This window comes from Botryllus schlosseri, chromosome 8, assembly GCF_051294905.1.
Source record: "Botryllus schlosseri isolate E-star chromosome 8, Bs_hap1, whole genome shotgun sequence".
Classification (NCBI taxonomy): Eukaryota; Metazoa; Chordata; class Ascidiacea; order Stolidobranchia; family Styelidae; genus Botryllus; species Botryllus schlosseri.
The window spans coordinates 6,110,507-6,132,807 of NC_137243.1; the positions used below are offsets into that span (position 1 = coordinate 6,110,507).

General features: G+C 40.9%; 2 protein-coding genes and 9 non-coding genes across 12 annotated transcripts in view; 2 read left to right on the forward strand and 9 right to left on the reverse strand.

Moving 5' to 3' along the window:
* Nucleotides 1–444: 444 nt before the first annotated feature.
* LOC145444999 (uncharacterized) lies at nucleotides 445–16,913 on the forward strand. The gene is made up of 17 exons (XM_080323085.1): nucleotides 445–676; nucleotides 764–958; nucleotides 1,705–1,919; nucleotides 2,470–2,682; nucleotides 2,910–3,089; nucleotides 3,989–4,271; nucleotides 4,992–5,251; nucleotides 6,440–6,687; nucleotides 6,928–7,201; nucleotides 8,085–8,199; nucleotides 8,320–8,463; nucleotides 8,521–8,619; nucleotides 10,547–10,676; nucleotides 10,849–11,057; nucleotides 13,377–13,562; nucleotides 15,574–15,795; nucleotides 16,448–16,913. Exons 2-17 carry the CDS (start codon nucleotides 809–811, stop codon nucleotides 16,763–16,765), a joined length of 3,246 nt encoding a protein of 1,081 aa, XP_080179211.1. The 5' UTR covers nucleotides 445–676; nucleotides 764–808; the 3' UTR covers nucleotides 16,766–16,913.
* On the reverse strand, nucleotides 8,918–8,989 carry Trnac-gca (transfer RNA cysteine (anticodon GCA)). The gene has a single exon. It is a non-coding gene; the product is annotated as a tRNA-Cys (tRNA).
* Trnac-gca (transfer RNA cysteine (anticodon GCA)) lies at nucleotides 9,095–9,166 on the reverse strand. The gene has a single exon. It is a non-coding gene; the product is annotated as a tRNA-Cys (tRNA).
* On the reverse strand, nucleotides 9,273–9,344 carry Trnac-gca (transfer RNA cysteine (anticodon GCA)). Its single transcript has one exon. It is a non-coding gene; the product is annotated as a tRNA-Cys (tRNA).
* Trnac-gca (transfer RNA cysteine (anticodon GCA)) lies at nucleotides 9,451–9,522 on the reverse strand. The gene has a single exon. It is a non-coding gene; the product is annotated as a tRNA-Cys (tRNA).
* Trnac-gca (transfer RNA cysteine (anticodon GCA)) lies at nucleotides 9,629–9,700 on the reverse strand. Its single transcript has one exon. It is a non-coding gene; the product is annotated as a tRNA-Cys (tRNA).
* Nucleotides 9,806–9,877, reverse strand: Trnac-gca (transfer RNA cysteine (anticodon GCA)). Its single transcript has one exon. It is a non-coding gene; the product is annotated as a tRNA-Cys (tRNA).
* Nucleotides 9,984–10,055, reverse strand: Trnac-gca (transfer RNA cysteine (anticodon GCA)). The gene has a single exon. It is a non-coding gene; the product is annotated as a tRNA-Cys (tRNA).
* Nucleotides 10,162–10,233, reverse strand: Trnac-gca (transfer RNA cysteine (anticodon GCA)). The gene has a single exon. It is a non-coding gene; the product is annotated as a tRNA-Cys (tRNA).
* Trnac-gca (transfer RNA cysteine (anticodon GCA)) lies at nucleotides 10,340–10,411 on the reverse strand. The gene has a single exon. It is a non-coding gene; the product is annotated as a tRNA-Cys (tRNA).
* Nucleotides 16,914–19,718: 2,805 nt separating the features above from the next.
* Nucleotides 19,719–22,301, forward strand: part of LOC145444998 (uncharacterized) — a 69,544-nt gene continuing 66,961 nt past the window's right edge. For both annotated transcript variants that reach the window (XM_080323082.1, XM_080323083.1), the window contains exons 1-2: nucleotides 19,719–20,071; nucleotides 21,168–21,329. In XM_080323082.1, the coding sequence (XP_080179208.1) occupies nucleotides 19,845–20,071; nucleotides 21,168–21,329 (389 nt within the window). In that variant the 5' untranslated portion in view covers nucleotides 19,719–19,844. The remainder of the gene's footprint in view (nucleotides 20,072–21,167; nucleotides 21,330–22,301) is intronic.

The window sequence follows — 22,301 nt, forward strand, 5'->3', positions numbered from 1 at the left end:
ATTGATCAGTTCCGCTGAATATTATTTGATCTCTTTCTCTATCTATCTTTATTTCAAGAAACGTTGGAAGCGGTATATCATGTTACAGCTAATAGGCATTTGGCGTATATGATATACCATGTGGTGTGGCACTGATCGAGAGATCTAATAAAAAAGAAGATGTACCTTATAGTTAGCCAAATTACCCCCTTAAGTGTCAGCTACACGGAATGACGTACCGCTATAAATCATTTGAATCAGTAATATAGTTCAAGAGTAGCACTTGAATTCCTTACATCATAGACGCTACCTTCTCATCTGGTAATCCAAGCTAGATGTTCCCAACGATAAGTGGTCGTTCATTGTTGATGTAAATGTACGATTTACAATGGCATTGTTTCCCACTGCGTGTCCTGTGTGACATCACACGCACTTATGAAAGTTCGATGTTGAACTTTTTCGCAAATAAATCACGCCGGTCTACAGAATAATACCGTAATGTTTGAATAAAGGCCTTTGGAGATGTTTGATAACGACGCTGGGATGTCTACGGATAGTGATGGCAAAACAGGGTTTGACTTTTATGGCTATCTTGAGGACATATAATACTTCCACGAACTGGCGAAACCTTTTGTGTAATGTGCATACACAGTAACGTTATGTAGACAGGGTATTTAACATCCGCTTTGCGATTAAGGTGAGCCTTGTTTACCGATTTCGAGCTGCCTGTCATCGACCCATCGCGATATGGTAGATTTACTTTCATATCGTATCCGTCTAACAGAATTAATTCTAATCGGTTGGGAAGTATTACCGGTATATTGCGAAAATGCCGCCGCGCAAGGCTACTGTGAAACGCAGTCTGGATTTCGCTACGATGCAGCGGAGAAGACACTTGAAAACTCCAAAGGCCAGAGACCGAGAAGCATGCAGAGTGCTGAAAAAAGTTCTGGAGAGAACTGGCGGGATCATTGTTGAGGTTTGAATTTGAAGTCTTATAATCTTTAATTGGTCCTTGCTCTTTTCATATATATCTTGTCAACACCTGGTAGGAAACATATATAGGAATCTAACGTTATCTCTCCATGGTAAGGTAGCTTGGTATCTAAAGTGAACCAGATCTGTATTCGATATTGCATTTCATAATGGAATCTACCATGTACCACGTCCCGTTGATCAAGTATTAAACTGTAAATGGATAAAATGTATTTGCTCCAAATCAGACTCGGACAACTATGTAATTCTAGTTGTCTAATCTGGCTAATTACAGCGAAATACCAAATTCTAATTTAATTTGCGAAATGCTTCTCTGCACTAATTCTAATTCTAATCTAATTTATAAGTTTCCTGAAAATGCTGAACTGGTATAGTGCGAAACGAGTCAAGCTTGATGAACAGACATTTGCCATTCTCGTGCTTATGAACTCTGGTTTGATTGGAACTAAACTTCAGTTTTCGCAAATTCAATGATTCTATGTCAAATCAAATTTGCTAAATACTGTCTAGCTATAATTCGAATTCTAATCTATTTTGGAGAACACTGTAGTTATTATAATTTTACTCTAATTTGGAGAAAACTGTGTAGCTATAATTCTAATTGTAATCGTATTTGTCAATGGTTTATCAAAACTACACTAAATTACAGCGTGTTTATTGTATTGTGTTTGTGTTTCATTAGCACCAAGCATTACCGAACTTCTCTTACTTAATATCAATACTTATCAGGTCCCAGGCTCCGAAGAGAGCAACCATTTCGGGCTGAGCTTCGCGAAATGCGGCCTCGAATCGCTGCCCTTCGAAATGTTCGAGGACGAATTCCTGTACGAAAAATGCGAGCAATACCTGTCGTCGCTTGACGTGTCGGAGAACGGCCTGACGCATCTCGATCCGGAGATTGGCGATTTCAAAGAATTGCGCTATTTGAATTGCGCTAAGAACAAGTATGTTTACGACTTACTCACTAAAGTTGGGTAAATTGCAAAATGTGGTCCGTGACGTTATTCCATTGGACTCAACGTAGCAAAATATGTTGAATAAATTTTACCACCAAACATATTCGAGTTACTCGTGATCAATATTATCAATTTATCCACATTTAACTTGATCAAGTCAAACTTCCGTACGAATTATCGCACATTCCACCGCTTGCTATGTTTCTGACGTATATAATACACAAGATAATTCCCTATGTCGTTATCTACAATGTATTCATGTTTATTGACATCTGGACACGTAAAAATGTACAGGCGAGGAACCATTTGTTAATTAAAAAGTAATCTGCCCCGTCTTAAATCTTTATCAGATTCATGTATTCTATGGTACTCAAAGAGTTTCCATCTCTGCTTAAAGCTTAAAGTGAAATACCGTACTCGGGCTTATTTCAATATGAATATCGTATTCAATTGTATGCTCAAGTTTTGTACCCCAAGAGACATTTTGCATACGAAACAGGATATCAGCATTTTAGCTTTGAATGTCCGTCTCTTTCAGGTTGACTTCGATTCCTGCCTCTGTATGCAAATTAGAATCCTTGGTGCAATTACGACTGTCCGAAAACAGACTTCTGGCATTACCGCGCACCATTCACAAATGCACATCGCTGGCGTTGATACACGCCGACCACAATCGTCTCAAATCACTCCCGCTCAACATCGGCTTGGCGCCGCAACTCAAACTACTGGAGGCGTCCTACAACCATCTCAAGTACGTGAATGTTGCGTAAGCGACAGACTACTACAGACAAGCAATCTAGTTATTTGATGGTCAACTAACTATACTGTTTTTGAGTAGCCCTATAGTTCTAGGTGAATGATTTCTAAAAGGGAGTAGTTCTATAGTTAAAGTTCTATCCGCGCATTTTGAAAATCCAGTAGTAGTTACAAGTATATCAAGCGAGTGACTGCGTTCTAATCGCGAATGCTTTACGACAGGAAATTGCCGGTTTCCATCTATCAGATCAAGAAAGTGATCAACGTCAGCTATAATAGTATATCGCGCTTACCGGAGCCCGATAATAAGCCGGCGAAAATGGAGAAGCAAAGTCTACGCAGCATCATAGCTGTCGGCAACAGAATAGAAAATATACCGGAATACATTGGCTGCGTGCCGGGGTGAGTCAATATTGTTTCTGGCCTATATAGCCTATGTATATTGTATATAAATTAGGGTTGTTAAAAAAAAAGTTTTTTTTCGGATTCTGGGGATTCATTGATTAAATTGTTAGGTTGTCTAAAAATACTCTGCGCACCACATTTGGCTCGATTCCAAGAGGTAAATGTGAACGCACAGAAGTTTGAAAATTTTGAATTTATTATGATTTTTTTTTAATGTTTCAAATTTTACTGTCAGCCCCATGAAATTGTCAAGTTGTCTGCAAAAGCGATCCGAAACAAATTTGGCGCAATTACGACCCGTAGAAGCGAAGTTATGTGAGTTTTGCATTATTACAATTCTGGAATTTCGCGAATTCAAAATTTTCAACTACAATAACTTCGCTTTTGCCGATTGAAAGTGAGGAAAAATTGTTAAGCGTCGTTCTCTTGGACAACTCAACAATTTCATCAGGTTTTCATGAAAATTTGAAACTTTTTCTTATTTTTAATAAAATAAAAGATACTCCTGTGCGTTCATATCAGTTGGAATCGAGCCAAATTTGGTGTGAAGCGTTTTTTTTAGGCAACCTAACAATTTAATCAATGAATACCCCGGAATTCGGAAAAAAAGATTATTTTTGAACAACCCTAATATACAGATACAATACATTCATACTCGCGAAATATGCGGACTGCATATGCATACGCATACCATGAGTGCATGATGTACAATTGTACATATGTCGCAGGACATGGACAAGGAAGGTACATAAATAGCCTTGTAAGGCTTTTTAAGTGATGCACTACCACCCCAATGTATATATCAATGCGTATACTTCAGCAGTAGAAGTACATTGTCACTAACCAACTCTGACACAGCCTTGAATCTATTCTGACAAAATAACCGCAAATTACAGCCTGCAATCCGTGAACCTGTGCTCGAACCGCATATCCAACATCCCGCCGGGCATCGGCCAACTGCGACACCTCATCAGCCTGAATCTCTACGAAAACCGCATCCAGTCCCTGCCCGACAGCATGGGCGCCCTGGAGAGCCTGCGCGTGCTGGACCTGCGCAACAACGACATCGCGAACCTGCCCGAGTCCATGTCCCGGCTGTCGCAGCTGGTCACCTTGGACTGCGCGGAGAACAAGATCGAAAGCATCCCGGGGGAACTGCGAGAGATTAAGAGCCTGCAGGTACGAAGAAAGTAGAGATGCATAAGGCACGCCTGTACAAACTATTGAATTTTCTATATGCGCAACTATGAGTTAGAACTACTAGTACTACTCGGTTTTTAAAACTCGCAACTAGAACAACAGCTAGAGCTACCTACTGTCCAAAACTCGTAACTAGAACTAGAACTAAAACTAGAACTAGATCTTTTAAACAAAGTGTTTTGAAACACCGTTTGCTTTAAATGCAACCCTACCTATAACTAATACCTGATAATTGAGGTAATTGAAAAACAATTTTTGAACAGCAAATGAGTTAAGAAATATCGGAGATAAAAAAGGAATTTTAAAAGAGAGAATTACGTAACCCGAAATCCACCCCTGGTGGCTACGCCACTGTTGGTGTAGTGATGACTCTCAGCTAGCAATGGCTTCAAGAACATCACACAACAGAACACCGGTATTTCGATTCACGCCAACGGTTTCTAATTGTTTCACAACTATTTCTTTTAATACCAACTACAACTAGAACTAGTCACTGTTCAAAATCCTCAACCAGAACTGGAATTACTCCAAAATCCATTATAATTACTTCACTGATTATAGTTTGTACTGTACCTGTCTGATTTATCGGTGAACATTTTGGAGTTTTAGGGAATAAAAATAGTGATCCTGAACATTTCTAAAAGTAACCCGAAAATATCCGACTCTTTGACGAACTCCCCGCCCTTTTTCCGCCCTCAGAGCGCCGACTTTTCGGACAACGAAATCCGCGCCATGCCCGAACTCGGCGACATGCCGCGCCTGGTCACGATCGACGTGTCGCAGAACAGCATCGAGGAGATGTCGGACTTCGGCGAGCTGGCGGCGCTGGCGAACCTCAACATGTCCGGAAACCGTATCCGGACGATACCGGGTTCGATCGCGAATTTGAAGAGCCTGCAAAACTTTCAGATGTCCGACAACAGATTGGAGGATTTGCCGAAAGAGATCGGTCAACTGAGGTGGGCAGTGAGTCATAGCTTGTAGTCGCTCCTATTCTAGGATTCTAAAATTGGTATTTGCTCGCTCTTTTGTTGGTTTTGTCAATTCAAAAGAACACAATGTTGCGACAATTGAATAACATATTCATATGGAGATAAACCCGACTGTTATCGGCTGACACTCGCCAGGGGTAATGGACAGTAAACAGTGGTGAATTGGATGATACAACATTGATTGTGGATACGATATACGATACGATATATGGAAACGATTTTGCATATATGAAGTGTCTCTTGGAGGTTCAGAACGCCAGTACACAATTGAATAATATATTCATAGCGAAATAAACCCGAATATTTTCGGCCGACACTCGCCAGGGGGTAATCGTCAGCAACTAGTAGAGAATTGGAAAGATACAATATTCTTTCCAGTTCTTCGCTATTCGCTGACGATTACCCCTGACGAGTGTCAGCCAAAAATATTCGGGTTTGATACAATATGAATATTATTCAATTGTATATTGAAATCCTATATCTTCAAGAGCTTGTCTCTTATATTGGTGCGACACTGTTTCAAAAGACGGAATGTGAATTCTAAAATTGGGTTTCCTTCGTTTTTTTTTGTTCCTTTTGTCATTCAAAAACAACACAATGTTACGACACTGTCTGAAAAGACGGGTTGCAGACTTACTGAAATCTAGAAATCCCACAGACGTCTTACGTCAGCATCAAATTACTCTGGCGAAGAGATTGAGGATACAAAACATCGCGATGATGTTTAATAACGTTATAACCTGTATGTTGTAATGGTTGGACCGGGGCCTGCGATATTCGTATCGTATCGTATATCGTAGACCCCGGTTGGACTTTTTTCATTAACATAACATCGGCAAGGACAAGACTTTTGACTATCATTTCGTTATTCGTGACTTCGATATTTATCGGAGTTTGCTGATGAATGTCTATTATGCAGATCTGATCAAAGTGACCAACGTTGGTAGAAGTATACTTTGCTACTGACCACCGTTGCTGCCATTACGCTTTCTGACCGAACTTGTGCGACGATATGTCAACTATATAGTTGTATGTATGATATATACAACTATTGTATACAGATTGTCTTCTATCGTACATACAACTAAAATATATAGCACACCATATACAGTTGACTGATTGCCTTCTATCGTGACACTGCAACCCCGTTCGCAGGTCCGTCAGCGTACTAAACCTCACCAACAACGAACTGGACACCCTCACGACTCAAGTACGCAAACTGCGCAAGCTGCGGTCCCTGAAAATATCCAACAACCACCTCAACTCCCTGCCCCAGCCTCTGGGGTTCCTGCACGCCCTGCGCGACGCGGACGTGGCCGAAAACGAACTGACCACGGTGGTCGGGTCGGGCCCGATGCCCCGGGGCATGAAGCAGTTTTCCGCTAAAGGGAATAAGCTCGGAGGTTTGTATTTTGCTGTATTCGACCTAATGCTTATCAGAGGAGCCAGACCGATTATTATTATCTGTTTCGAATAAATATTGGTATCCGTGGTGAAAGGACCATACGATTGTTGCTATACGATGTTATTCGCAATTCTCTACTAATTGCTGACGAATTACCCCTGGCGATGTCAGCCGAAAATATTAGGGTTTATTTCAATATGAATATATTATTCAATTGTATTCTAACTATCCATTGCAGCTTCCATATCCACGAAATTCTTTAACGAGCTCCGGCAACTCACGCAGCTGGACCTCTCCAACGCGGCCCTCGTCGAGATTCCGGACAGCATCGGCAAATTGCGTTGGCTCAAGCAGCTGAATTTATCGAAAAACGACCTCAAGTCCGTGCCCGAAACGGCGGACCAGCTGCACGAAATGGTTTCGCTGGATCTGTCGCAGAACAAGATCGAAACGATACCGGAGAGGGTGGATAAATGGAGACACCTCGTGGATCTGGATCTCTCCGAAAACCGGTTAGTGAATCATTGAAATTTCCGGCCGCCTCTCACCATTTGTCATCTCGTGAGCGTTACTGCTCTGGCGGCTCCTAAGATTTATGCGTTCGGTATATACATTCGACTTAAAATGCGAATGCCTGACCATTGTATCTATACAAGAAAGACATTCGAGGTATCCAACTTCATAAATATATCTAAAAATCTTTGGGTTTTAATATACATGTATTTTCGTTACGAAAATATTGGCAAAATGTATGTTCAGGTTCTGTAGCCTACCCAAAGAAGTCTTTCGGAACAATATCACTGAAAACCACACTTTATCACACAAACAATAAAACTATATAACTTAACATAGCAATATAAACGAAAACGAACGACTATCACACTAGTATGTAGGGCTATTTGGAGGTACAGACAGAACATCAATATACAATTGAATAGTATATTCATATTGAAATAAACTCGAATATCTTCGACTGACACCCGTCGGGGGTAATCGTCATCAACCGGTACACGAGTACCCTTGTTTGTATGCGATATTACTTTTTCACCCAGACAAGAAATTTACTTCAATCCGAACTCGATGACTATATGAGTCAGTCGAGAAGCTTTTAGCGAATAAATTGACAGAATGAAGTTATTGTTACATATTTTTGTATCGTGTGCGTATATGTCGAACCAAATAAGGTATTATCTGATCTGATTGTCATTCTTCCTGTTTCTACCCGGTCTAAAATTGAACTCCATAAGTCTAATATCAACTTCACACTGGTAAGGAAACGCAGAAACAAGTGCAGTCCTCGGCTCAAATTTAATTTGGAAGTATTCCCAAACGGCCAAACCCATGCTCATGATCACCAGTAAAGATTTCGATGTGAATTTACGAATTTCCCCGAAGGTTAACGAGCCTGCCGGAGAACATGTGCATGATCCCGCGGTTGGAAAAGCTTCTCGTGTCGGCGAACGAGCTGGAAACCGTCGACCCTCGCGTCCTCACCATGCCTAACATCAAGGTAGGAACCGCGTCGCGCCGAAAATAACGACCACGTTTTAGTCCGCTCCACGGAAATGCCTATAACATTGACTATCTCCTTAACCTCTTCTTCATATCGTTACCTCCCGTTTCGTTTAAGGTGATTCGTTTGAACGACAACCAACTGCACGACATCCCGACTCTTGTCGAATGCACCAAAAGCCTCACCGACCTCGACGTGTCCGGGAACAGACTCGGGGAAATCATGTGTCAATGCGAAGGCAACACGGCGTTGCTGTCTTCGGTGCGTTGTCCGAAAGGTGTTTGGGTCGCGGGTCGTAATCAGGAGTTGTCTTTTCAGGTGTCTCGACTGAATTGTTCCAAGAATCAAATCAGATCGCTGCCGTCCGACCTGTATAAGATGCGGAGGATGGAAGTGTTTAAAATGTCGCGAAACTGGGTGCGTTCGTAGAGTCCAGGCTCCGTAACTGTACCCTATACTAAACGGTGAACCACAAAAATATAGCCATGATATATCATCACTGCGAAACGTAATCTGTTATAGGATGTTGTAGTGTTTACGAGCTCGAGTGGGCGTTTACCTTAGCATTCTTTTGGCGTATATCACATGCATTAATACACGATTTATTTGATAAAAAAAAGCTCATTGCCGTGCGAAAGGGTCGGACACACTCAAACTCCATGGCTTAAATTGAATATTGAAGCTTGGCTGTCCAAATCCACGCAAAACTAAAGCAAGGGGGCACCCGGACTTGAACCAGGGGCCTCTCGATCTGCAGACGAATGCTCTACCGCTGAGCTATACCCCTCGCGGTAGCAGTAGGGTACAGAGATTCTCATTGTATCAAAAACAATTCTCGTCTCCAATTGAATATTCAAGCAGGCTGTCCAATTCCACGAAAAACTGTTAAAGAAGGGGGCACCCGGACTTGAACCAGGGACCTCTCGATCTGCAGTCGAATGCTCTACCGCTGAGCTATGCCCCCTCGTGTTAGGAGTCCGGTACAGAGATTCTCATTCTATCAAAAGCACTTCTCGCTTCCAATTGAATGTTGAAGTCCGGCTGTCAAAATCCACGCAAATTTAAAAGAAAGGGGGCACCCGGACTTGAACCAGGGACCTCTCGATCTGCAGTCGAATGCTCTACCGCTGAGCTATGCCCCCTCGTGTTAGGAGTCCGGTACAGAGATTCTCATTCTATCAAAAGCACTTCTCGCTTCCAATTGAATGTTGAAGTCCGGCTGTCAAAATCCACGCAAATTTAAAAGAAAGGGGGCACCCGGACTTGAACCAGGGACCTCTCGATCTGCAGTCGAATGCTCTACCGCTGAGCTATGCCCCCTCGTGTTAGGAGTCCGGTACAGAGATTCTCATTCTATCAAAAGCACTTCTCGCTTCCAATTGAATGTTGAAGTCCGGCTGTCAAAATCCACGCAAATTTAAAAGGGAGGGGGCACCCGGACTTGAACCAGGGACCTCTCGATCTGCAGTCGAATGCTCTACCGCTGAGCTATGCCCCGTAGTAGTGGTAGGATCGTAAAGAGATTCTCAGTCTATAAAAATCACATCTCGTTTCCAATTGAATATTGAAGTCAGGCTATTGAATTCCAATCAAAACTAAATGAAGGGGGCACCCGGACTTGAACCAGGGACCTCTCGATCTGCAGTCGAATGCTCTACCGCTGAGCTATGCCCCCTTGTGGTAGCAGTCCGGTACAGAGATTCTCATTCTATCAAAAGCACTTCTCGCTTCCAATCGAATGTTGAAGTCCGGCTGTCAAAATCCACGCAAATTTAAAAGGAAGGGGGCACCCGGACTTGAACCAGGGACCTCTCGATCTGCAGTCGAATGCTCTACCGCTGAGCTATGCCCCCTTGTGGTAGCAGTCCGGTACAGAGATTCTCATTCTATCAAAAGCACTTCTCGCTTCCAATCGAATGTTGAAGTCCGGCTGTCAAAATCCACGCAAATTTAAAAGGAAGGGGGCACCCGGACTTGAACCAGGGACCTCTCGATCTGCAGTCGAATGCTCTACCGCTGAGCTATGCCCCCTTGTGGTAGCAGTCCGGTACAGAGATTCTCATTCTATCAAAAGCACTTCTCGCTTCCAATCGAATGTTGAAGTCCGGCTGTCAAAATCCACGCAAATTTAAAAGGAAGGGGGCACCCGGACTTGAACCAGGGACCTCTCGATCTGCAGTCGAATGCTCTACCGCTGAGCTATGCCCCCAATGGCGATACGCACGAAGACACGAGTACACATAACCTCGTGCATAAAATCAGTCGCCTGTCATGAGCCCTGCACTGTCACGACACTAAAATGTCAAGTGGCACTCATAACGATTCTCACTCGTGATTCATGCAGGTCGAGAAAATCCCGCGCGAAATCGAGAGACTGAAATCGCTGAAGGAACTGGACCTGTCCTACAACTACATAAAGACGGTGCCGGCCGGTTTGGCCAAGTGCCGAAGCCTGACGGCGATTGACATTACCGGTACGACATACACATATACCTTCCTAATTATAATCCAATTTTGTAAAAACTGTGTAGCTCTAATTCTAATTCTACTTTAAATCTAATTTGTTAAAGAGAAAAGTTCTAGTTGTCCGATACTGCTTCGCGAGTCGCGCGGAATAGAAGCCACAAAATTCTATTTTCCTTGCAGGCAACCGTATCATGCAGCTGCCGGCCGTGATTTTTAAAATGAGGCGACTGTTAACGCTGCGGGCCGACGAAAACCCTCTCATGACTCCCATACCGGAGAAATTCGCGCCCAGAATACCCGACTCGGTGTCGGCTAGCGACGAGGACGAGATGGTCGAAGTCGACGTGAACAGTCTGCCCATTCACGAGAGGCTGCAACACGTCGGCAAGGTGGGTTGTTTTGTTGTTGTTTGTGGTATCCGTGGTGTTTTTCGACTGCAATGGTCATTGACACCAGGCAAGGCGTATGTTTGATAAACTTGTACGCTGTAGCCAGGTTAAAATTTGCAGGACCTAACCCACAATTATCGCGGTTACAGATCCCACCTTCCTTGATCCTTATGTGCAAGCATCATTTTGATTATAATGTTGTGTTTGATTTATACCGGGGTGTAAGTCTGAGGGATGTTCTAATTTCTTGCGCCACGGGCGTATTTTCACACCCATTTATCACGGACGGTACGCGGGCGTGAAAACACACTTTTTTTTAGCTAAGATTGTATGGTCGTTTACATCATGCAGGTCGGTAGACCTTATTGTGATTCATAACCTGTCGACATTCAGCGTGGCCCACTTTCGTTCTAGGCTTTTGTAAGACACCGCTTACTCGGATCGCTTGGCGATGAGGAGATTAGAACCTCTAACGCTAGAGTAGGAATTCCGGAGTCGACCTCGGTCGATTGAACGTGGATGCTATAGAAATTTCTGTATGCATCTTCACGACTAACCCAATATCACAATTAGGTTCATTTTCGAAAATATAGTCATATTATTGGTGTTTTGTATCGGTGTTCATAGACGGCTAGTTTTGAACATCTATACACCCTAAATAATACAATTTGTAGCCTGTATTTATTGTTCAAAGTTTAGCGGGAAATGAGATGTGAGGCACAGAAGAGACGCGCCTCACCTGTGACAGCGCAATTTGTCGTAAACGTCTCAGAGTTTGTAATAACTGGTATTATTCGAATGCTACTGTCGCACTGACTCCGAAAATCCAAATAATAATAATATCAGAGCAACAGAACCTCCCTAAATCACCAATGAATTTGAAATTAGGCTTTTCAATCCAATTCTACCTTCAATCGTGGATATGTTGTAGCTTCTTACGTAGTGTGCGTGTGAAGAGTGCTAATGTCATAAGAAACAATTCGCCAACTGAATCAGCTACCATTTTGGGTTAACGGCCAAACCAAATACGTCAGATCCACCGCTATCGCAATCGAATCTAAAATCGCTGTCGCACCCGACGCTATATTTCGCCGACGAAGTAGTAAATCCGATGTTTTCGATTTCGGAAAACCGATCACACACGTCGTATTAGTACGCGATAAGCATCCGTGTTTGACAGCAACAATCCTTCTGACGAATGTTAACTTTGTTTGCGGTATTCATGGTGTTTTTCGACTACGATGTTCATTTACATCAGGCCGATATTCTTCATTTTTTATTTCGTGTCTGCCGACTTGCAGCACTTTTGGACGTTGTTAAGACACCGCTTACGCGGATTAGATGGCGAGGAGAAGCCTATATCAGCGGTTCTCAACCTGGCGGACCGGCTAAACTTCAAAATAAATGTTGCGGACTGGCGAGCCTTCAAAAATCAAAATTTACCATTAATTTAACGGCGATAAATGTATGGAATTCAAATGTAATCTTGGAAATTTTATTTAATGCTGTCTTTCAGATAGTATATATTTGTACTTGGTTCTATTGGAGTTTCTCAGAGAAGCTAGCGAAGTCAGCTATAGGACTACTAATTTGATTGTGATTGTTCGGTTCTGTTGAAAGAAATGCCACTTTGCCGTTTGCCACGGCCTCTATTATAATGTCAACTGTTGCTTAATATCACAGTCGGAATTTAACGAAGTTTTTGTAAAAGTCTCCGTGGATTTCGGATATAACTTGTGCCAAACGTGTTGTAGGCTATCTTTTGAACAGTTACGTACAAAACTTGCAGCATTGTGACGCTGAAAGTAGACCACGAACTGTCTGTTACGACACCATGCAGAAAATACGTCACAAAATTCTAAATCAATATACAATGTGACGTTTTATTTCACTAATTAATGAACAAGCGACCAAATTCTTGCATTTTGGAATTGAAATATAAAATTCTAGTATATATGGCATATACCGGCAGGAAGCTTGCCACGGGCCGACATGAGAATCACTGACCTTATTTGTTTTTATTTTGTGCTATTCGTGGTGTTTGTCGACTACGATGGTCAATTGGTCATTTACACCAGGCCAATTTTCTGGATTTTTATCCCGTAGCTGCCGACTCGTAGCACGGCCCACTTCTAGGCATTTTATAGGACACCGCTTACACGGATGAGAGGACGAGGAAGAGCCTAGATAAACCTCTACCACTGAGAAGAAATTATGGAGTCGATTTCAGTCGGACCTGAACCCGCAACCTATTCGTGTTGCTATCTATCTATCGCTATCTCGCAACGGCGCGTAAAGTGACATTCTTCGCCTTTGCAGACCACAGTCCTCCGACCGAAATCTTCGCTGTCGTTCACAAGCGCCGCTGAGAACAAAGTCGAGATACCGCATGCAACGGAAGATATGTTCATCCCTAAAACCGAGGCCAGAGTGTTCGATCCGACCGTGTCCGATCAAGGCACGGACGCGGCCAATTCCTCCACCCTGCAAGAAGAAGATTACGATGTAAGCTATACTGTACAAAGCTCAAATATGTATGCCTTTCACGCTACCGCAAAGAATATAATGTCGATTCTGCATCACATTAAAAATGAGTGAGCTGATCAGAAGTTCACTGATAAGCAGAATTGTATAAACTATACTGGATTTTCAAAAAGCGCCACTAGAACTAAGACTAGAACTATAGTCACTTTTCAAAATCCGCAACTAGAACTGGAACTAGAACTACCGGTACTCACTTTTCAAAATCCGCAACTAGAACTAGAACTAGAACTAATCACTTTTTAAAACTACCAACTAGAACTAGAATTAGTCACTTTTCAAAATCCGCAACTAGAACTGGAACTAGAACTACCGGTACTCACTTTTCAAAATCCGCAACTAGAACTAGAACTAGAACTAATCACTTTTTAAAACTACCAACTAGAACTAAAACTAGAACTAGAATTAGTCACTTTTCAAAATCCGCAACTAGAACTAGAACTAGAACTAATCACTTTTTAAAACTACCAACTAGAACTAAAACTAGAACTAGAATTAGTCACTTTTCAAAATCCGCAACTAGAACTAGAACTAATCACTTTTTAAAACTACCAACTAGAACTAAAACTAGAACTAGAATTAGTCACTTTTCAAAATCCGCAACTAGAACTAGAACTAGAACTAATCACTTTTTAAAACTACCAACTAGAACTAAAACTAGAACTAGAATTAGTCACTTTTCAAAATCCGCAACTAGAACTGGTCCTAGAACTACCGGTACTCACTTTTCAAAATCCGCAACTAGAACTAGAACTAGAATTAATCACTTTTTAAAACTACCAACTAGAACTAGAACTAGAACTAATCACTTTTTAAAACTACCTACTAGAACTAGAACTAGAACTAGAACTAATCACTTTTTAAAACTACCTACTAGAACTAGAACTAGAACTAATCACTTTTTAAAACTACCAACTAGAACTAGAACTAGAATTAATCACTTTTTAAAACTACCAACTAGAACTAGAACTAGAACTAATCACTTTTTAAAACTACCTACTAGAACTAGAACTAGAACTAGAACTAATCACTTTTTAAAACTACCTACTAGAACTAGAACTAGAACTAATCACTTTTTAAAACTACCAACTAGAACTAGAACTAGAACTAATCACTTTTTAAAACTACCTACTAGAACTAGAACTAGAACTACTCACTTTTCAAAATCCAAACAAACAAAGTATTTTCAAACAAAGTATTTTGAAAATCCGCAACTAGAACTATAGAACTAATCGCTTTTTAAAACTTCAAGCTAGAACTAGAACTTCCCACTTTTCAATATCCGCAACTAGAAATATAACTGATCGCTTTTTAAGACTCGCAACTAGAACTAGAACTAGAACTAATCACTCTAGAACTAAAATTAGAACTAAAACTAGAATCACTCACTTTTCAATATCCGCAACTAGAACTAGAACTATACACCATAAAAGACGTTAAATGGGTATAGTTTGTACAAGTCTGCTGATATGGTTTTCACTAACGCGCGTAACTTTGCAACATGTTTCGTAAGCTGCGGTGCGACCAATCGAGGTTCGAGGCTTCCACAGTGGAAACTGCTATCGAGGCTATAATTTTCTATTAATACATTGTCTCTGAATGACAAGGAGCGAATGTAACCAAATCCGATAAACTACGAATAGTATATGCGCCCCCTTGAGCAAATCCACTTTTGAAACGGCTTACTGTTACTTGTACTTTTACTGGAATGGCAACGCTGACAACTATGACGACCTCCATGGTTATATCTAGGGCGATTTTTCCGACCTAAAAACGGAATATTTTGATCTAAAAGTATATATTCGATATTCCTTATTATGACTGCGTATCTGCCGACTTGTAGCACGGCCTACTTCTTGATTTTTTAAAGACACCATAGCAATATAACGCCAGCCCGCTTTGAATATTAAATATATACTTTGCTGTGGAATGTTATAGTTTCTGAGTTTGAAACCTTGCACTTTCGCGATTGCAGATGACTCCCGTGCGGCCGATTATCCCGTCGCTATCGGCGCCCGCCACGGCTGTCTCGGGCAAGAGGAAGAAAAAGCAAGTCTCGTCCAATCCCTCCAACCTGTCAATTCGCACAGTGGACAGCGATATCACAAGCGACACGACGGCGATGTTGGACAAATCCGAAAACTCGGAATCGGCGATAAGCGTGCAAGCCGCCGGCGATAAAATATCTGATACTAAGGTATGTATCGAGGTTGTAATTACTTGACTCGCGGTTTTTTGGTGACTAGACTTCACTCGAGTCATTTCTCGAAATAAGGACTAGTCGAGGGTTTCAAGGCTTTCGCAATGGAAAAAAAGTATCTAGGCACTATTATTCTCGTTCATAACACTGGTCTACACAAAATTTCAGGTTTGGGTTTTGACAACTGGTTTTAGCTAATTTTGCGGCGCTGAATCCGTAAATGACCTCAGATTTTCTCTAGCACATCACATTTTTGAGGTATGAAAGATCCCTAATTTTTGAAAAAAAAAATCAATTTTTGACCCATTCTGTTGTCAAAACAAGGAATTCTGAACCACTAAACACTGTTTTACCTGCAATAGTCTAAGTTTAATTAGCAAACAAGCATTCTATATTATATTCACATAAATTCAGCGCCCCGAAATTAGCCAAAATCAGTTGTCAAAACCCAAACCTGAAAAAAAGTGGAAATTTGTAGACCAATGATAACTTTTTGGAAAGTCGTATTATGTCATCACTCAAAAAATCGTCACTCAATATACTTAACTCTATAATCACTACGATTAGTACTCGATTTGGATCATAGTACTAGAATCGTTGAGCCTATCCTCAGTAAAGACAGACATCCTAACTTCAATCCCGTCAACAGGGCGAGCGCGTCCACAAATCAAACGAGAAAGTCGCGAAAAAGAAAAAATCCGGGCGGCCCGCCGCAAAATCGAAGCTATCGAAAGCCGAAATCCTTCTGCAACGCGCCACGGAACTATCCCGCCCTTCCGAATCCACGGTATCGGAATCTACGTCACAAGGGATGCTATCCACCAAGAGCGCTTCCCCGCGTGCAAACAGCAGCAAGGCATCCTTTTCTTATCACTCGACTACGGAAGATCTTTGCCCGATCAGTGCAATAAGTTCTAGCAGTGTTGAAAGCGCGGCATCGCAACATAACATGCTGGTGAACGCGTGATATATCTGTCTTGTAATACATACCGTATGTCATCGGTTTTCTATTCGCTGTATTTTACGTTATCGGAGCAGGCAATACTTCTTAGACTATGAATTTTATGAAATGTGAAAATAGACCGCGTACTATACCTGTGAAAGCAGGCGAGTAATTTGTGCCTTTGGGTTTTGTAAGTATGCGCAGCAATGTGGCGCTGTCTGTGTTTGGTGGGGGGAATCGGATTTATATCCAATATCGAGGTGTAGGATAATGTCTACGGTTTGGCGTGCGACACTAGAGCACGTGACTTAATCATCCCAATACTAACCCAAAATCCGCAAACGCTAACCCTATCATTAGCTCACGTAGCCCACTGCCGTATGCTCTAATGTCTGCACACCGTAAGATAGATGTGTCGTTGTTGCAGGATCAACATGATCACAATATAAATTCTATGTTGGAACTTGGAAACGACTTAGTATTCAAAACGTGGTTTATAATGAGTTACTGGCGACGGAAGACTAGAATCTGCATTTCTTCGACTTCCAAATGAGACAGATTTGTTTTGCCAATAATATTATGAATATCTGGTTCACGGAATAGAACTTAACGATTTCTTTCATCACAACGTGAATCGCAAGAATACGTTTATTATAAAGCAAAGCGAAGACTCGCTTATCAAGAGTTATCGAAACACTAAACCAGTATGGCAAAGTGTAACGTGAAAATCATAATGACTGACCGTGAAATTCGAATTGTAACAGTGGTCACAACTCACAACAACCTTTGAAGTACACAGTATAATGATATTAGCAACCCAAATCGGCGTACGCTGCACAAAATGAAACAAATTGATGGTAGGTTTGAAAGTTGTACAGAATATAGTACAATACTGGGATTGTTCAGTTTAATAATTATTGATTCCAACATTTTCTAATGCCATAAGCATCTACCCCTCGCAATCGCAATGACAGTGAATGAACAATGAACATGCCATCATTCTAGTTTGGTACACAAGTATTGCTCAAATACTGATGATGATCAATAAACGAAGTCTATGCTGCAAAATCGGCATATGAACCTTCTTTTGCAACACCTTCCCACTGTCGTGCAAGTATCGCCCTTGTTTTGGAGAGTATTAATCTCTGAATGTGCTGTTTCATTCGATGAATCAATCTCAGGGATACACGATCTGCATACCTACTATCCCATTGGCACTTATTCAAAAAACGACGAATCACATGTTGCTAACATTTCCATAGTGGCATCTCAAACCAACGCATCCGCCAGAGTGCGCCAATGTGATATTACATATCGCAGATTTCAACGGCCGTACTCCGCTTCGCTTCGCTGAAAATGGGTCTCGTGTGATGAAATAACGAAATGGGTTATGGCGTAGTGGGCTTTCATTATGATTACAAAGCGTGTAAAAAGATATATGGAGAGTGGATAGCTCTGTTGCCAAACATTGGAGATTCGAAATCACTGCTTAGCAGCGGGAAAGGATAATTTTCGTTTGTTGCGTTAAACAGGAGACCGTGAAGCTTTTGTCGATACGTAATGCACTTTTGGCAGACTATTCATAGTGCAAAGCTATAACAACTTGCCACCGAGTAGGTTAATGTTTGGTGAGGAGAATATATATGACAGGTGAAGGAATTGCTCGGTCATAAAGCTGTAACTAATTAAAACAGAGGGCAATCTTAGCGTAGGTGGACCAAAAGTTGCGGCACTTCTACAACGACGCATTTTGTTGGCCATTGGAAAGGAAAATGGATATTATTGTTATGTTTTATGTTCATTGTCCAGTGGGCTTTCATGAAAATTGGATAAATCTGGGTGTCTGTAATGCTTTTCGCATTGTGCTAAGCTAAGTGGATATTCCCTTATGAAAGACTGACAACAATTGTGTGTTGATCACAAGTTAGTCGCGGTCGCGCGACCTATATCCACCCCCTGTAGTTTTTCAAAGAATCCAGACGACTATTCAGCATGCTTGTAGACTCAACCACTCGTTATTTACCGACTTTTCCCCTCGCTCGATGAATTTCGACGCCACCCATCATCGGGTACAATAGTTCGGTAATCGCGCCAGTTCATAACGGAAGACGGATATTACCATAGCTTCCGCGAACGTTTTCATAGCAGGGTTACCGTTCTGGGAATTGTCATGACTTTCAATCAACCCTGCTTAACGAATGTTACGCAAGTTAGTAGCGCGGTACTGTACCAACTGAATCAAATAATGCGGATTACGGAATGTCGAATGCATATCTGGAGATCACCACGAATGCAGTGAATTTGTCCGTTTGCTGTTACGTGCGTCGCAACGCATGATTACCGCTACAAATACATATTGTGAATTTCCTATCGCGCGATGCAATTGTTGGATATATTTGCGCATCGCGTAGTTACAATCTTTATTATTGAGCAGTCGTGAATTGTATGATATCGTATTGCAGCAGAATATAGATAGGCTAGTAGCATAAACGCATTTACTTGCGTTGGCACGTTTTGGTTGAATTCATATCGTATGTACCGTACTCAGTAGAAATGACAGTTTGAGTGGGTTCATTTGGCTAGTCCTTATCATGGGTACTTAGTAAACAAAGTAGTCTGTAGTTGGTAGCCGTGCTGGTAGACTTTATTTATTTACCAAGAATGGAAGAGGTTTGTGTGGCAGCTTGATTGTCATTAGGACTAGTCAAGTGCTTATGCCTACTTAAAACTAGGGAATTTGTATGATCTAAGAATACTCAAGCGTCAATTGAACTGTTATGTAAGCTTCTTATTACAACCCTTAACATTGGGCACACTGGAAAGTAGCATTCTTGGTGGGCTAAATCTAGTTTTGAACCGATGTAGGCTAATGCCGAGCCATTAGCTAGTTACTAAAATGCTTGTGCGAGGGGAAATTTTGTTAAAGTTCTTTTGTATTTAAGAAATGATGCAATAATTCCATGTGACTGCCTGACCTTGATCCAATTTTACTTGTAATATGTCTTAGATTTCGTATATATACCCTGTAATTATATGATACAGAATCTCGACTCATAAGTCTGCATTGCAATGCAACTTGGACTTTGCAATCGTAAGAGATGAGATGTCTTTTGGCAAAAAGGGAACAAGTGGTGAAGCTCGCTGCAATTTAACCAGGATTTCAGAAGGCGTATCAACAACATTTATGTCTGACGGAGTAAATACTATACACAGTGTAAATCTGCCACCTCCTGTTAGCTTTGCTAACATTGTACTTCCACCGCCAGATCAATTTTCAAATTATGCATGTACCTCACCGTCTGCGAATCACACAAACACACCTACAAACTGGTAAGAATTAATTTTATAAAACATTATATTCGGTAATTACTGTTGCCTGCTTTCATGTATAATAATGTGTCAAATTTTCCGACCGGTATCCTAGAAATTTTGAACTTAACAATTGTCATTGTAACAAAAGTAGGATTATGTATGGTATATGAATTTGTAATTTGCTTCATAAATAATGTCATGGGATGTAAAATATTTTTTTAAATGGACCGTAATTTGAGTGATTCCAGCCAAATTATATCCTTCCTCGTCTGCTATGGGATTGTGACCTTTCCATCATGCTATAGGCAAGTATGATTACACTTATGGCCTGAGGACAGATACATACAAAGTCTGTCACAGCTCGCTGTCTCAAGGATAATGTACTGGTTTATTACAGGATAGCTCTTGGTAGAGTGGTGAGGTTATGATGGTGGTGTGATTGAATAGGAATCGTTCAAAAAGTTATAACTTTTTCTTGCGACGCTGCAAACATTTGTAGATTCACCAAGCTTTGCTAGTTTGCTATGACGTTAGAATTTATGACTCTTACATATAAGAGCAAGGTGGGGTGTTTTATTTGCTGAAGGAAGGCTCTTTCTCTGTGCTCTATGTGTAGACGGACTTGATGTGTATATAAATATCTGCTTTCGATTCAAAACGATAGTATAGTATATGTAATGCTGGCTCAGTGATGGTATAGGAAGATAGTGATGTTTGAAACTGTAGTTTGTGGTTTGTGCAGTTTACACCTAGGCATTGGTATTGGTATTTAATGTTTGTTGAATGGTAGGGCCTACTCATTGTTTTCAAAACATGATAATCAATTAATTATTGATGCTTTGCTCTCTATGTGAAAATTGATGAATGTCATGAAATGATGGTAGTTTCTTGTGAGCAGGCTACTTCTAATTCTAAAAACTTAGAATTTTAGAATCTAACACATAGCGTACTGTAGAATGTTAGGGCTTGTACTCAGAGATCTTTTGGGTAAATATTCACTCTTACAGCGCTTGTAATCTAGATCTGTTTTCTCTCGATCTAGTAGCAAGCAGTTCCTCAATTCATGAGCTCGTTATTAAGCGTGATAGCCAAATTTTCAATTCTCGTTTTACAGGGTTCTGAAGCCACCTGTTCCTGCAAAGCCTCTTTTTCTAGTGAACAGAAATATGAATAACAATGCTTCACCTGATAGTTCTTGGAATGGTACCATGACAGGAACTACAAAACTCAGAAATCTGATGCTGCTAAGGGAACCTACGAAGAAACCTTCAGTGAGGTACATGATTGGATACTTCTTCTCCTTGGATATATACAGAGAATGTTGTTGAACTGGTTGTAGGGTTAAGAAGCGAAGTCAAGGGAGAATGAATTCATTCAATGAAATGTTGCAATTTAGAAACCTTTAGTACATAGCAAATTAGTTTTCGCTGTGAATCGGATCCCAATATTGCTTCCTGCTTGACACTAGTGCCTATCATATGTTTGTGTGAGTGTTATTGATAAATCCTTAATGGTATACAAAACATTGACACAGAGCCATAAATAATAAAATAATTACACTTTGCAGTAAGCCATCCATAAAGCCAATTATGAGGATGTGATTCCCCTTCACCTGTATTATTTTCATGAGATATTTGGAGTATGAATCTAGTATATGGAAATTCATAACCCTCATATTGTAGTTGTAGATACCAAAATCCATAACGATACTAGATGGTCGGATATAGATGGCATTCTATAAATAATCAAATATGATGCTATTTCATAGATATATACTCCCGCTTGTAAAGTTGTGATGTAGGGTGAGTCTGATGGTAACTTGGAGTGGAAATTCTGAATGCGGCAACTTTTTAGAGAAAAAGAGAGAGACTAAGGTTTTGACATTGTGCCTGAATTGATAATCTCGAGACTCTCTCTACTGATTGATTTTGCACTAGCCCTATGTTCACCTCACTTTTATTTCTATGGTGTGCATATTGCATAATTCCGATAACGACTCAACTCGTTTATCCTCATAATTATTTTCGGACAAAGGATCGACAAAATAATGCATTTTGTTCATTTTTTGACTTTTTGGTAATGTCAGTGACTGATCTGTCATCTGTGATTCGCATCAGCGGAGCTGTCTCCCATTTCATAGTCCTTGCGTCACAAAATCAGCTGTAGTTCAGCATACTTAGCTGAACATGACATGTTTTTCATAATAATTTTTTATTAGTTTAACACATTCATACATGTAGTCTTGATT

Bases quoted from the DNA above. Each gene is read 5' to 3' on its own strand.
- LOC145444999 (XM_080323085.1), top strand. From the start codon at position 809: ATGCCGCCGCGCAAGGCTACTGTGAAACGCAGTCTGGATTTCGCTACG. The intron at 7,202-8,084 runs GTTAGTGAATCA...ATTTCCCCGAAG, and splicing joins CTGGATCTCTCCGAAAACCG to GTTAACGAGCCTGCCGGAGA. The intron at 10,677-10,848 runs GTACGACATACA...TTTTCCTTGCAG, and splicing joins GACGGCGATTGACATTACCG to GCAACCGTATCATGCAGCTG.